The sequence below is a fragment of the Fukomys damarensis genome, unplaced genomic scaffold, assembly GCF_012274545.1.
Source record: "Fukomys damarensis isolate Sample0158 unplaced genomic scaffold, DMR_v1.0_HiC HiC_scaffold_17, whole genome shotgun sequence".
NCBI lineage: Eukaryota > Metazoa > Chordata > Mammalia > Rodentia > Bathyergidae > Fukomys > Fukomys damarensis.
Window position 1 is genome coordinate 15,172,290 of NW_022900929.1, and position 14,941 is coordinate 15,187,230.

At 41.9% G+C, this 14,941-nt stretch overlaps 1 protein-coding gene across 1 annotated transcript in view; it reads left to right on the top strand.

Annotated features, from left to right (window-relative positions):
* The window catches only part of Hecw1 (HECT, C2 and WW domain containing E3 ubiquitin protein ligase 1), a 390,788-nt gene extending 377,198 nt beyond the window's left edge, over positions 1 to 13,590 (top strand). The window contains 6 exon segments of the mRNA XM_010610867.3: positions 450 to 548; positions 1,673 to 1,802; positions 2,935 to 3,081; positions 4,497 to 4,611; positions 7,338 to 7,536; positions 11,328 to 13,590. Coding sequence (XP_010609169.1) covers positions 450 to 548; positions 1,673 to 1,802; positions 2,935 to 3,081; positions 4,497 to 4,611; positions 7,338 to 7,536; positions 11,328 to 11,439 — 802 coding nt within the window. The 3' untranslated portion in view covers positions 11,440 to 13,590.
* The last annotated feature ends 1,351 nt before the right edge of the window (positions 13,591 to 14,941 follow it).

Consider the following 14,941-nt stretch of genomic DNA (forward strand, 5'->3'; position numbering starts at 1 on the left):
GCACGGACATTCAGGAGATTAAATAAAGAATGCTTGAATAGGTAAGGACGTTCTTTCTGTCCAGAAAACTTTCTGTGTCCACGGGTTCAGGTCCCCCTAGGGGTTTAGCTCAGATTCCTGCATTCTCTTTCCCTGGTGCTCCCTTCTTCTTGGATCCTAATCATCCCAGAACTGAGAAGTTTCCGGAAAAAGAAATGACTATCCTGGTATGCTGGAAGAGGAGGTTTCCTTAAATACATGTCAAGCACGTGGCATCGTTTATGGTAGAGAACAAGAAGGAAAGGAAATGGCTGGATTAGCTGCAGCCATTGCAACTTCCGTGTGAAAATCCCCACACCAATTTAAGCTGAATGCTAGACAGAGATACATGAAATAAAACTACAAATTAAAATATTGAATGGTGTAACTCCCACTGATCCTCAGATTTCTCTGCCTTGTCTATGTTCCAGGTTTAGGTTTAGTGGTCGTATCCTGGGCCTGGCCCTAATCCATCAGTACCTTCTGGACGCCTTCTTCACGAGGCCCTTCTACAAGGCGCTCCTGAGGCTGTAAGTATACGGCAGACAGTGAGTACACAGTCCTTCTGCAGGACAGCAGCACTGGTCTTGCTGGTGCCTTGGGCCCTTTGTTTTGCTCCAGTCATTCCTGTTAGGTTCCTGCTAGGTTTCCTGTTCTGAATGTTTTGCACGTCACATACACTTTTTAGTGTAATTAAATGCATTTGGGGCATTTTTGTAAACATAAGACTCTCTTAGCAAAACACCATATAATGAACATAAATCGGTTTGTATAAAAATTATAATATTATAAACATTGCCTTAAACTATTAAGCAGAACTGATGTGTTCATACCTTACAAAATGTGCTAGAAAAGCACAGCAAATGTTCAGGTTTTTAAACAAATTCATTATAGTAAAAGACACATTACCGTTTATCCCCTTCAGAATCTGCCCCTCACTTCTCTCACACTCATCCCATTATTCTGGCCACTTTCTGAAGCAGTTCTGGAAGTGCTCTTTGCTAAGTGTCTGTACAAAGTGGGATCAAAGACTGAGTGCTCTCGCTAAGTTCCATCCCACAGAAAGGCAGGCCCATGAAAACCATTGCAATGTGTCCTCGTTCACCTTGGATGGTACTGTGTGACTTCTCGATCTTCTCCAGAGTCAGAATGACCATGAAAAGTAAATATTTTGAATCAGTTCAGGACACCAGGGCAGCTGTGGCAGCACGACTAAAGACACTCAGGAAAGAGGACTTGCAGAGCTGCTTCAGACAGTGAGAAGAAAGATGGGATATGTATGCCAGAAGAGAGGGAGAGTACTTTGAGGGCAATTAATAGTAATATCTTTTACTGTAATAATTTTTTAAAATTTAAACATTCGCTGTACTTTTTGATCACACCACAGTTGCTTTTATGAGACTCCATGAGTCGGTAATTATTTATAATTATTTTATTATTGTAACTATTTTAGTAGCTTGTTTTCAAAGGAGAACTATTGAACGAACCAAAATTGTCAAGTATACTGATTTAGAAGTATATTCAAAATTACGAAATTGTTAGAACAAGTCTGTAGTGTTTTAGCCAGAAGTGGCATAACCACACTTTGCAGTGGGGTTTGGGCAGCAGTTTGGTCCCTGATTCTGTCCATCTTACACCCTTGGGATCCACGCAGGCCCTGCGACTTGAGTGACCTGGAATATCTGGATGAGGAATTCCACCAGAGCTTGCAGTGGATGAAGGACAACAACATCACAGATATCCTTGACCTCACTTTCACTGTTAATGAAGAGGTCTTTGGACAGGTTTGTAGGATGCAGGCATGGGAAAGGGATTTTGTGTCTTAGGGCGGTGAAAACTTTGGACAGAATTTGCCATCTTAACCATTTTAAGTGTACGGCTTGATATTATTAAGTACGTTCTCACCGTGGAGCATCCAATCTCCAGAACCTTTTTGTCTTGCAAAACTGAAACTGTACCCATTAAACAAGTCTCCATTTCTCTCACTGCCCTGCTCCTGCCAACTCCATTCGACTTCTGTTTCTGTGAACCTGACTGCTCTGCATACTGCGTAGAGGTGGAAACATGCAACATTGGTCTTTTGGGACTGACTTATTTCCCTTAGCATAATGTCTGCAGGGTCCGTCCGTGTGGGAGCACGTGTCAGAGTTTTCTTGCGTTTTAAGGCTCCACGATATTCCTTTTGTAGGCGTCATTTTTATTCATCCATTCATCTGTTGATGGGCACCTCAATTTCTTCCACTTTGGGGGTATTGTGAATAATGCTGCTGCTGTGACCGTGAATGGGCAAATATGTGTTCAAGTCCTCACTCTCAGTTCATATATACATGAATTAAAGTATATAAAATATATATACTGAATTAAAGAAGGAAAGGAAAGAAAGAAAAAGGAAGGAAGAAGAATTTTTATTTGTAGCATTGCAGCAAGGAATACTGCTATAGATACAGTACAGAAATTCACAGCCATTAAAGATTGACACAGATAAAGTTATTTTTTTACTTCTGCATGGCAAAGTGCACCAAAAAGAAAATTAAAAAATCATGATGTTAATACCAAGCCAGGCATTGTGGTATATTCCTATAAATTCAGCACTGTGGGAAGCTGAGGCAGGAGGATCACAAGTTCAAACCCAGCCTGGGCAACTTAGAAACTTAGGAAGAACCTGTCTCAAAAAAAAAACAAACTGAAAAGGGTTCAATGTATAGCCCAGAGCAAAGGCCCTGGTTCAATCTCCAGTGCTACAAAAAAGAACAGAAAGAAAAGAGAGAGGGAGGTGGGGGAGAGAGGGGAGGGGGAGGGAAGAGGAACAAAATCTGCAAGTCTTCTGAGATGCCATGATAGCCTCCCAGAATCAAAATGTCTGCCCAGGAGATGAGCTGCCTGGATAAGCATCATGGCCTTCCTGTTTCCCCACAGGTAACGGAAAGGGAATTGAAGTCTGGCGGAGCCAACACCCAGGTGACGGAGAAGAACAAGAAGGAATACATTGAGAGGATGGTGAAGTGGCGGGTGGAGAGAGGCGTGGTGCAGCAGACCGAAGCACTGGTGCGGGGCTTCTACGAGGTGAGGCCTGGGAAGACTGTCAGGGTCCCTGCTCCTCAAGCGTCCTTGGGGGACAGCAGCTCAGTGAGAAGAGTGGAGAAGAAGCAGCGAGGCAGGCAAAAGACCAAGCTGTGCTCCAGAGTAGGAAGGTCCACAGTGCTCTGAGAAACCCAGCTCTTGTCAGCGATGAAAATGCTCTCAGAAACTCCCTATGCTGCCGTGCTGTGCCAGATGTGGGAACCTTCAGTGTGTCTTGTGAACGCACTGCGAGCATTTGGGGGCACTGTGCACTCTTGCTAGATTTTCACTTTGTTATAATACCGTTTTGTGCCAATTGGTAAACAGAGAAGACAGTGACAGCTTCTAGGCTCCCTGTGTACAAAAATGATGCCCTTGAACTTCTCCAGTTCGGAAATAAGACACTAAATGCTTTCTTGGATCTCAGGTTGTAAGAGGTTCTCTTTCCCTGCCAGGAAAAGAGAAGAGCATCAGCCACTGTGCCGTCCACCTCTGGTTTAATCAAGGTGCCGTTGTAGACGGCCACTTGAGCCTGGCACATTTGGCACAAGCTGTAAAGCCAAGAGCACAGAGCCCCAGAGAACAAGCAGGTCCTTCCAGATATTTAAAAGAGGGAGGAAGGAAGTGAGGAGAGAGCAGCAGGAAATGCAGTCATTTTAATATGTAATGCCTGGTCCTAACAAACAAGTCATAATTTATGCGACAAAAATACACTTTAAGTGAAATAGTAATAGCTACTAAGTCGCTTCAGAATGATCTGAATTTTTTGCCTTTACAATGCAGTGTTTTTTGGAAATTTCAATGTGACTTCAGAAAGTCAAGTCAGGTTTGTCTGTGACCTTTCTCCCAGGGTGCGTGTCTAAGGTGGTGCAGACCCTAGGACCTGTTTGCTGTTGCCAGCCCATGAAGGGTTATGGGCCAATATGTTTACCTCAGTGACTGCCTTCATCCATCTGGGTTACCAAAATACCACACATAAACACCAGAAGTCTATTTTTCACAGTTTGTGAAGTCTGGGAAGTCCAAGATGAAGAGGCGTTAACAGATTTAGTCTTTTGGTTCACAGATGGCAGTCTCTTGCCACATCCTCACTCAGTGGAGGGGAAAGGGGTCATTCTGGAAACTCTTTGATAAAGGGCGTGAACCCCATACATGAGGGCTGCACTCATTGACACCAGAGGCCTCACCTCCTAAGGCCATCACCTTGGAGGTAAAGATTTCAACACACGAATCGGGGGGAGGTAACCATTCAGATCATTACAATGATTTTGAACATAAGCATATTTGCATGTTAACAAAAGAGAGAGCAAGAAACAGCAAATGATGTCAGGGCCCCAGTTTAATCCACATGATAATCATGGTGACCATAACCTCTCGTGGCATGTGGACCTCTATGCTGAAGCCAATCTGTGTCTCAGGTTGTAGACTCAAGGCTGGTCTCCGTGTTCGATGCCAGGGAGCTGGAGCTGGTGATCGCGGGTACTGCAGAGATTGACCTGAACGACTGGCGGAATAACACCGAGTACCGGGGAGGTGAGCGAGCCCTGGATGTGATGATCCTGCCACAGAGTTGGTCACTTTTTAAACCAAAATTGTGTTGGGGTGAAACTGACATAGCCTAAAAGTGACCATTTTAAAGTGAACAGTTCAACGGCATTTAGTACATTCACAGTGTTCTCCAGCCAGATAACTTCTAGCTAGCTCCAGAGTACTTTCATCACCCCAGAAGGAAACCTTGTACCCAGTACTTGGGTGTTTCCCACCTCCTGCTCTCCTCTCTCTCTCTGAGTCTTCAACCATCTATCCGCATTCTGTTTCTGTAGGTTTTCCTACAGCCGATACGTGTTAGAAACAGAATCTACAAGTCTTTTTATGTCTATCTTCTTTGACTTAGAATACTATCTAGAGATCTGTCCATTTTGTCCATGTTTCCATTCTTCATTCTTTTTTAAGACTGAGTAATAGTCCATCGTATGTACACATAATTCACTTTTGTTGCTGGTGTGGTTTGCTCTGCTGGGGATTGACTCCAGGGCCTTTCGTATACTAAGCTAGTGCTCTACTTTGAGCTACATCCCCAGCCCAATTCATCATTTTCTAAAGACTATAAAAAGCATGACCTTACTTCAGCACAAAGCAGGTGCTTACCCAGCTTCCAACCTGAACACTCCTTCCAGGGGCAATAATCCCTGGCCAAACCCTGAGTAAAAGCTTACACAGGATACGAGTGGAGTGCGGACTTTCCAGAAAGCATCTCTTGCTTCCTGTAATTAAGGCCCTATCTTATTTACTTTTCTCTCATTGCTGGGACAACATATCTGACACCCAAAGTTGAAGGGGGGAAAGGTTTATTTGGCTTACAGTTTATAAAGGTTTTAGTCCATAATCGGCCAGCTCCAAGTCAGGGTGGCATGGCAGACAGGCCTTGCCAAGGAGAAACAATTCACGGTGCCCACAAGGAACCTTAACAGCTACTTCTGCCCCTTTTATTTTATCTGGATTACTGGGATTAGGACGGTGCCAGAGCAATCAGTGGACTGATTTAGTAATCACACAACATTAATTTCAGCATCGCACACTCTAGATTCAGCCACCTCTGAAAAAGCTCTATGACCACATGAGGCCTTGGAGGGACATCTAGACACAAAGCATATCAGGCCCTCTGCACCTCTAACTGTGGTCTCTCTCCACCCACCCCACCCCACCACCTATTCACCCTGCATGCTGCCAAAGTAGCATATCTGAAACTTGTTATGGTTTTGTGGCCCTACGGATGAAGCCCAGGAACTTCACACTGAGCTACCTCGCCAAGCCCCTTTTTTCAGTGTTTTATTTTTCACACAGGGTCTCTCTGAGTTGCTAAGTTGTCCAGGCTGGGCTCAAACTTACTATCCTCCTGCCTCAGCCTCCCAGAGTGTTAGGTTACAAGCGTGTACCACCATGCCTGGCCTGAAATACCATTTTCATTAGGCCACTTTCCTACACATAAAACTTGCTCCTTATAGACCTTTGTAAAAGTTTTTTTTTTAAGTCTCATAATCCTTCCTTCATGTAAAATATTGCCCAATTAATGGATCGGAGAGAGAGGGACCTAGGGGTGCCATTAGCTCCCTCACTCCCCACTATATTCTGCAACCAGAACCCTCTAGAACTTCTAGGTTGGCCTGTTGTGGAAACTGCTGGTCTGCAGTGTCAGTCAGAATGTCTCTGAGGAGCTATCAAGGCCTCTGTGCTGGTCAGCTGAATGTTCCCTGCGTGTTTTTTTCACCCTTATTGTTTGTTCCTTTGCCATCCTTATTGTTTGTTACCCTTTTCTGCACTTACCCAGTCCTTCCCATCCTGAACGCATACCCTGGGTCTTTTATGAAACTTTCTCTGTTTCTGCCTCAGGCCCGCAGATTTCGCTCATTTCTGAATGCCTTTTGCATTTGTGCTGTGGCGTTTATCTGAATTAATCAATCCAAGCTTGGCCTTTCCAGCCCACTAGGAGAGGGGCCAGTACTTCTACCATGGGTCCCACCAGCGCCCCAGAAACCACTGCTTAATGGCACAGGGCTTCTCCTGGCAGCATTAATGGCTGCCAGCAGCCCAGCATCTTCAACCAGACTTGCTGCTGCCCACCCTCCAGCCTCTCTCAATGTTCCTGAGGTGTGGCGTTGCCAGAAGCTAAAACATCAGAACAAGGAAATAAGATGAAATCCTGTATCCACAGAAGGTCTGTCTCTACCAAGCCTTTCTGTTCCTTACTGACATTTATATAAGGCAGGGATATTTAAAGTGGTGATCCAATTGTTTAAATAGGAAATATCTCTGAGGACATCTCCAGAATATAAGGTCTTTTTATAAAATAACTATTTTCTAAATCTGCTTTTGTTTTAAAACTTGACCTAGCTACACAGATTGTTTTAGATCTAACTTATCTAAAGGCCATTATTAGAAAAATCAGCTTCAAGTCTGTAATTCTAGCACTGTGGGAGGCTAAGGCAGAAAGCTCCAGTACGAGCCAGGTGTGGGCAACTTAAGGACTCAGTGAGACCCTGTCTCAATATTTTTAAATTTTAAAAAGGCCAGGGATGTAGCTTATCAGGAAAGCCCAGTACCACAAAAAAGGAAGGAAGAGGAAGGAGAGAGAGAGGCAAAAAATCACAATCAGCAGATCCCCAGCCATTTTTCAGTTAATACACCTTACCTATGTTCCATTCCCTCTCCTCTGCCCCTTGCTCCTCCACATCCCCTCTCCCTCTCTTTGTTTCGATCAGGCTATCATGATGGGCATCTCGTGATCCGCTGGTTCTGGGCCGCAGTGGAGCGCTTCAATAATGAGCAGAGACTGAGATTGCTGCAGTTTGTCACGGGAACATCGAGCGTGCCCTATGAAGGCTTCGCAGCCCTTCGAGGAAGCAACGGCCTTCGGCGTTTCTGCATTGAGAAATGGGGGAAAATCACATCTCTCCCCAGGTACAGAGCTCCTTCAGAAAACTCACTGAAGACGGCAAATTTTATCTTTGCTATTAAAGGTCGAGTGATCATCCTTTGAGATAAGTCTTGCTTGTCATCCAGAGCATTATTATGTGGATTAATAGTGGAAGGTATAGGTGAAATATCCCTGAGACTTGGACTGAGACTATAGTCTTGGTTTAGATGATTGACGGTATTTGGGCTGCAATGTGTTGGTCTGTATGTCAGTCATGAGAAGCTTTGAGTACATGTAAAATCCAACTTCAGGTAAAGAGGACCATCTAACATGGAGGGGGGAAGTAAAGGCATTAGTATAAGGATGCTGGAGGCCCAAAGTAACCCTTCTCGCACCACGCTGCACTTCTGTAACCTGTCACTTGATAGGGTAGTTTTATGTTCATGTATGTGTGTCATATTTTTCCCACTTAGTTTTAAAACATTTGAGGATGAGACCGCGTGTATCCCTGGAGCTCTTCAGTGACTTCTATGTAGAACATTATGAAACAAGAATGATGGGACAAATTCAAGAAAGGAGCCAGTGGAGGTCCAAGCAGTTTTACACAATAATTTCTCTTTTCCATGAATCTTTTCTGTGACACTCTCAGTAATATATTCCTGATCATGAAACAAAGAACACCAAGAGATGCTTCTATAAAAATAGTATGTTAGTAAATATTGCTTCGAGTCCACAGCCATCGTGAACACGCCCGATCTCATCTGATAAATACTGCTTTGACAAACAAGATAACATTGACCCCTGTTTCTTCTTCTGGTACTTTCTAATTAGAAAAGAAGATTTACATTTGCTGCAGACCTATTTCCATGTGACCACTTACGTTATTCAGCTTCTGTTACTGTAGCAAACACTTGGGAAATATGACCTTAAAAAGAGAAAAGGTTTATTTCTTTGAGGCTTGGTTATTTAAGGAGCTTGAGCAAGTGGGGCTAGAGCATGGGCTTCTGGATTTCTGGATAGAATTATTGATGAGCTTGAAAAAGAATGAGTTTAGCAGGAATGAGTGTGAAACCATCTGAATGAACGAGCCTATAGTTCAGGAATGGAAAAAGATGCACAAAGGGATTAAACAACTTTCTCAACTGGCCTCATGACTAAGTAAACAACAAGCACTCATCAGGGCTGCCTCTGTTGTTTCTTGATGCCTTTAAGTAGTCTCTAGTGGACAGTTCAAGACTTTCTTTGACACTGTATTGGTTAACATTTCAATCAATAACTTAGAACAACTCAAAGAGCCAGAGAGATCAGCTGAGCAGGTGACACAGCTCAGAGGGGTAAACAGTGCACCAAGTGACACAGTGTAATCCAGAATTATCCCATAGTTTCCCGAGCCCTGGGCTGACCTCATCAACATAGTGGGATTTGACATGGCAGCATTGGAAAGATCCTTGCGGAGTTTCGAAATATCAGTTAGGATGTGAAGCTGATTCATTTGTCAGTAGGTCATGTGGAAAAGCCCAGGATCTTAAGTCACAAGTATGACACAGTTCCTAAAACCATTACCCCAGCCTTTACTGTGTTATTATGGAGTCTTATGTTTAAATGATGATTCACAGGTTATCAAAGACATTTGTGTGCATTCTATCAATGAGCTGCCAATAACTCTTTCAGGTGCATTTAGCCCCATTTTACAAGTGAGAAAACTGAGGCTCAGAAAGATTAATGGACTTTCCCAAGGTTATAAAGCCGGCCAATGGCTAGACTGGGACGAAAAGAGAGGCCCAGCCCATTGTTCCCTGCTTGCTTCCCTGGCCCACACCTGCCTGTTAGTGCTTGGTCCCTTGGTCCTGAGCACAGGGAATCAGGTCAACAAGCACTGTTTCTGTGAGTGCCACACCAGGAGGGCAGTGAGCATGTAGGAATGCAAAGCCCAAGTGAGATTTGATTGCATTCATTCTAGATGACAAACTAGAACTCAGCTGGGGGATTAACCTAGGCCATTGACAAATACAATAAAGGCAGCCAGTAAATAAATTGCTGGCGTTTTAACTGTTATTTGTTCATACTTCCCATTTACTCCACAGAATTGTCTCTCATAGAATTAATCTGGCTCCAACTAATTTGTAAATATGAGGGGGTTTTCCCTATAATATTTCTGCTCTCAAGTGCCATTAAAATGAACAGAGGGGGAAAATGCAAGACAGTACCCAATCATAATTCACCCCTGGCTAATTCACCGAGTTCCAGAACACACTTGGGACCTTTCTGCTCCACTTAACTTCGTGAGCCACAGCCCAGTGCACGTTCTAGTTTCACCCTTTCTAAACATAGAGAAGACTGCCATCATTGTCCTACTTGATTTACTGACTTTCTTTTCACTTTCACTCAAATACTCTGGTTTAGGTAAAATAGTTCAGTGGTTTTCTTTTGAAGTGAACATAGGTCAGGATGAATCTCAGGTGATAACTGAAGATCTCTGCTAGTTGCTATCATTTGAGGGGGTGGGGAAGAGGAGAGGAAGGGAGGGAGTGGGCATGAGGGACAGTTCCCCAAGGACAAGGACCAAGCTGTTCCCAGGAGAAGTGGGTCCTGGGAAAATGCAAAGGGAAACACTGGCATCTTCCTCAGATTCTCCTTGTGAAGGAAAATGCACCTCCCCTCTCCCCAGTTCCCTCACTCCTTATCCCCCAAATATCCCCCCTGTACCTTGAATGTCATTGCATCTGCCTTCACAGGGATCTGGTACAGGTACACTAATTATGGAATTTAAAACAAAAGTATAAATAGATAATTCCCAGAGGGATACTATAATTAAAGGAGTTTAATGTCCCAAATAAAATCCACTCTAGGGGATTTAGTTTTGTTTGTGCATATATTAGTTTTTGCTTTATTTTATTTTGAGTGTCCTTTCCGTGCTGGCTGGTGTCTCCAAACACCATTTCAACACATGCCTCATAGGGAGGAAAAGGCATAAAATTAACTTTTCCCTGAACCCATTCTTCTTTCTCCCTACTTTGATACAGGACCCAATAGCAGTAAAAGTTTACAGAAACAAAGAACTCTTGACAGCAAGTAGCTAGTCAGGTGATTGTGGTGCCACAGGACTCTGTGTGCTGCACTTCTGTTCTCACTGCTGGAGATCCCAGGGCGGGTTCCTGGTCCCTGTGTTAGCAGCTTTGCAGGGAAGGCATTGATGGCCTAGGGCCGACTCTGGCAAGCATGGGCCTGCAGGGTGAAGCACAGGACAGGTGAGACAGAACCTGGAGCAGTGGTGTGAGGATACCTTGGCCTTGAGGGAGGGCTGTGTCACCACAAGCTCAGCTTTTCTTGGAAATGCAGCACTTCAACTTCAGGCGCTGGGTATCCTGTTGGGGTAGAGGAGTCAGACTTGTCTCCAGTGCATACTTGACTTCAATGCAGAATTGAGATCTCTGAATTCCAGAGTACTGTGGATTCCTCTAAGTACTACATTCAGTTTACAATGGCCCAGAAATCAGAGGTAGGCAAAGAGAGTTGAGAATCTGATCCTTCAATAGTAATTACTTTTCTCCCTCCTTCACTGACTGCATCTAAGTTTATATCTCAATTGCAAAAGCCAGCTGGTACCATAGAATTGATCATTGGTTCGAGAGTATAGCTTACTTACAAATCCAACCCACCCATTCTAGTTGTTCCAATTCCTCAACTAGTCTATCGTGGTTTGTAGTTTGCAGCGTTTTATAACTGTCTGAAATCATGGCCCTCTTCACTTCTGTTTTCCCTTTGTAGTCACAAATACATCCAGAGCCAGTTATATCCCTGAAATACTCTCACCAATCTTTTCTCCCCGATTCAGGGCACACACATGCTTCAACCGATTGGATCTCCCACCATATCCCTCTTACTCGATGTTGTATGAAAAGCTGTTGACAGCAGTAGAAGAAACCAGCACCTTTGGACTTGAGTGAGGAAACAGAACCGCACCTTGACATTTTCCTGGCCAGTGACATCACCCTTTCTGGGATGACCCCTTTCCCATTTCCTTAATCAATTCTCCTTTGATTTTGGTATTTCATGATTTTTATTTTACCAAATCAGGATTGACAAAGCTGTGCATGAAGAACTGCCTTCTTCTAAGATCTAACCTTCAGGCTTCTCTCCTCTGTTTTCAATGAACTGCTAGCCTGTATGCAATATTTAAAAAAAAACTGTCTCAAGGTCTGTGTATATTTCCACATACCTCCATTACTAACAATGAAATATGAATGCAAGTTATGCTACACTTGACCAAATGGTAATAAATGTTTACTTCCATTTTTATGATTTAAGAGAAATTTTGAGCATTTGCATTCCAAGCTTTTCTACACCCATGTCTTCTGAGCAGAGTCACCATTTTTTTTTAATCATTTATAACAGTCAATTCCAGACCTAGGAGCTGATCGACTCTTTGTTTTCCTCTCACTCTACTTTCCCCGCGTGTACTACCCATCCAAAGGACAACAAGTGCAATGCTGAAATTTTTATACATTCAGCTCATGATTCATAGGGGGCATCAGTCCCGTCAGACGGAACTAGCCTAGACAAATGGTGCAAATATGACACCCCCAATAATTAACAACATCAAGAAAAACACATCCTGCTGATATGACACAGTGCATCCCAGTGATTGTGGCGACCATAGGCTCAACTTGAATTGGGAGAAGTTGGGAGGAGGGGAGCACTCCCAGTAAATACCACACAAGAAGCACAAACTCGTGCACACGTTTACAAAAGAAATCTTCGATGATGTAGGCTGAAGGATGAGACTTCAACCCCCTCGTATTGTATAGAATGTGGTAACACAAACAGGAGGAAGGAGAGAAAGACATAGTGTATTGATTTGAACACATGGATTCTGTACTGTTTTGTCTGGTCTAGGTACAGTTCTTCACAACAGAGAAAATGATGTGTATATAATTTGATGACTTTTGTTAAAGCCACATTTACTTGGCACGCGAACCTTATTGTTTTCTTTCAGCTGCTTTTTTTCTCAGACTTTTTTCTTTTTTAAATCAAAGTTCCTCTACATCTGGTCGTCCACAGGGACCACACTAAGAAGCTGCAGAGAGTGACGGTGCTTGTTAGGGGCCAAGGGCAACATGTACTTCTCCTCCCTCCATAGCAGTCCTCCAAAGGCACGTGCGTTTGTGTCCAAATAAACACATTTAGCATTCAGTAAAAAGATATCTTTAAAAACTGTGTTTTCCGAAAAACAGTTGCAGGCTCTAAAGACAGCCTTGCCTCTTGATTACATTTGAGTTAGAAAACCAACCACAATGGCCATTTGCTATTTTTGTAAACTTGTTATCCATGTTGTCTGAAATATGTCAAAAATGAAAGTGTTTTTCTTCACTGGGAAAAGAAAAAGAGACCTGATTTTGTAAATGTCACATTGTTTTCAATATATTAGAAGATGGAGAAATGTGAACAATGTAAGACAAAATTAATTTTAGGTGAAGCTATGCCATGTGGCTCATCGTACCAGTCTGTATATGGATAGGAAATTACTTGTGTTCCCTGTATTCTAAAATGAAATGAAATGAAAATAAACTAAAATAGACTAAAACTCTAAAATAAAATAGGAATTAGTTACAATGCCCATCACCACTTGCTGCTGTTTTTCTGTTCTCAGTCAGGGAGTATATGTTATAGAAATTTAGCCTGTATCTATTATCACCTAAAAAGAATACTTACCAACGTGGGTTGGAATATGGAAGGCATATGATACAGAATTTGAGGGATATGTAAAATTCAGTACACATTTCAGTATCTGAAAAGTAATGGACTCCAGTGTAGCTGTTGTATATGAAATGAGAACATTAGGATTGTATAAATCATTTTATCATATCCTTATCTTACATCAGTAATATGGCAGGCATCTTTGATCTTTAGAATTTGGTATTCTACATGCACAATCATTAATTCAAACAGTCAACTCTTTTTTAGTACTTTTTTTTTTCTTTGTGGTACTGAGGACTGAACCAGGGATATTCATCCTGAAGTACAACCTCAACGCTTTCTTTTTATTTTCTCACTACTGGGGATATAATCTAGAACCTTTGCACTGATCTGCATCCCCAACATTTTTGCTTTTTTTAATCTTTGAGATATACTCTCATTAAGTCACTAAGTTGCCTGGGCTGAACTCAAACTTGTGATCCTCCTGCTTCAGCCTTCCAGAGTGCTAAGATTACAGGCATTAACCACCACAGCCATCTTTTTTTTTAGTACTTATATTATTTGACAAGCATTGGAAAGGAAGAATAGTGCTCAAAAGACAGAATCTGTTCCTGGAGGGTTTTACAACTTACATAAATATCTGCTTAATCATATTATTTAATATTTACCATATACAGGTTATCATAAAAAAATTATACATAAATATGTAACTTGAGCGTCAGTGACTTTTCAACTAACTTTTCCATATCCACTACTCCTACCACAGATGCCTTGCCTAAGATGTAGCTCACCAAGTAAAACAGGAATAGCATTTCACAAAAGTGCAAAATGCTATAAAGAGATACTGTCCCCAAAGTTGCCCGAGAAAATGTGAAGTTCACTTAACTTGGCTCCAGCATTCCATTTGAGCCTTTCTTGAAGAAAGAAAATCAGAGTGAAGTAATGCTCAAAAACCAGACCTAAAGAGGATCCTTTTACCTCATACCTAAGGCTGATTGTAAAACCATATGTAATTTTTTCATTTATATTATTAAATAGCTATAAAACTAAATTTTCCCATTAATTTCAGCAGGTGGAGCCATGAACCACCTCAAAATAATTTAAAGGTTAAGGCAGATCTCTTTGTTGCAGTATGTACTTGTTTTTTAAACTTAAAGCATGAATTGTCTCTATGAAGAAAGGTTGCAAAATTAATCACCTATAAGTCACAATCCCACTAAAGCAAGATTATGTTTTAGCAAAGCTTTAGTAAAAGTGTAAGACCCTTTGTTGAGAGTCAAGCAAGAATAAGAGAAAATTTATGTTATAATTTTGAAAAATGCTTTAAGGTATTATAATAATTTTGTGGATACCACAAACATCTTACATTAAAATACTGAGAGAATAATTCCAAAAATAAAAAGCAACTCTGCAGGGTCAGAAGAAGCATTCTAGATCTACTACTGGATTCTTTGTGACTTCTTTTGTATATAAATGGAAGTTGTGAAAACTTTTTACTCCTATCACTTTGTAGCACAGAAATTGAGGGGGAAGTGGTGAGAAAATTAAGAAAAGAAATATATGATTTCTTGGCAGGATTTAAATATGCAATATTTAAATCTTTTTCCTTTTAATACATGATTACATGTCCTTTAACTGTAAGAATACTTGTGTGGCAAGCCAATTAACTTGGTTTTTCAGGATAGTTCTAATGTATCAATGGATTGTCAGTCCATGTGTCAAACCATGTGCATGAAATTTGGGTTCAGAACA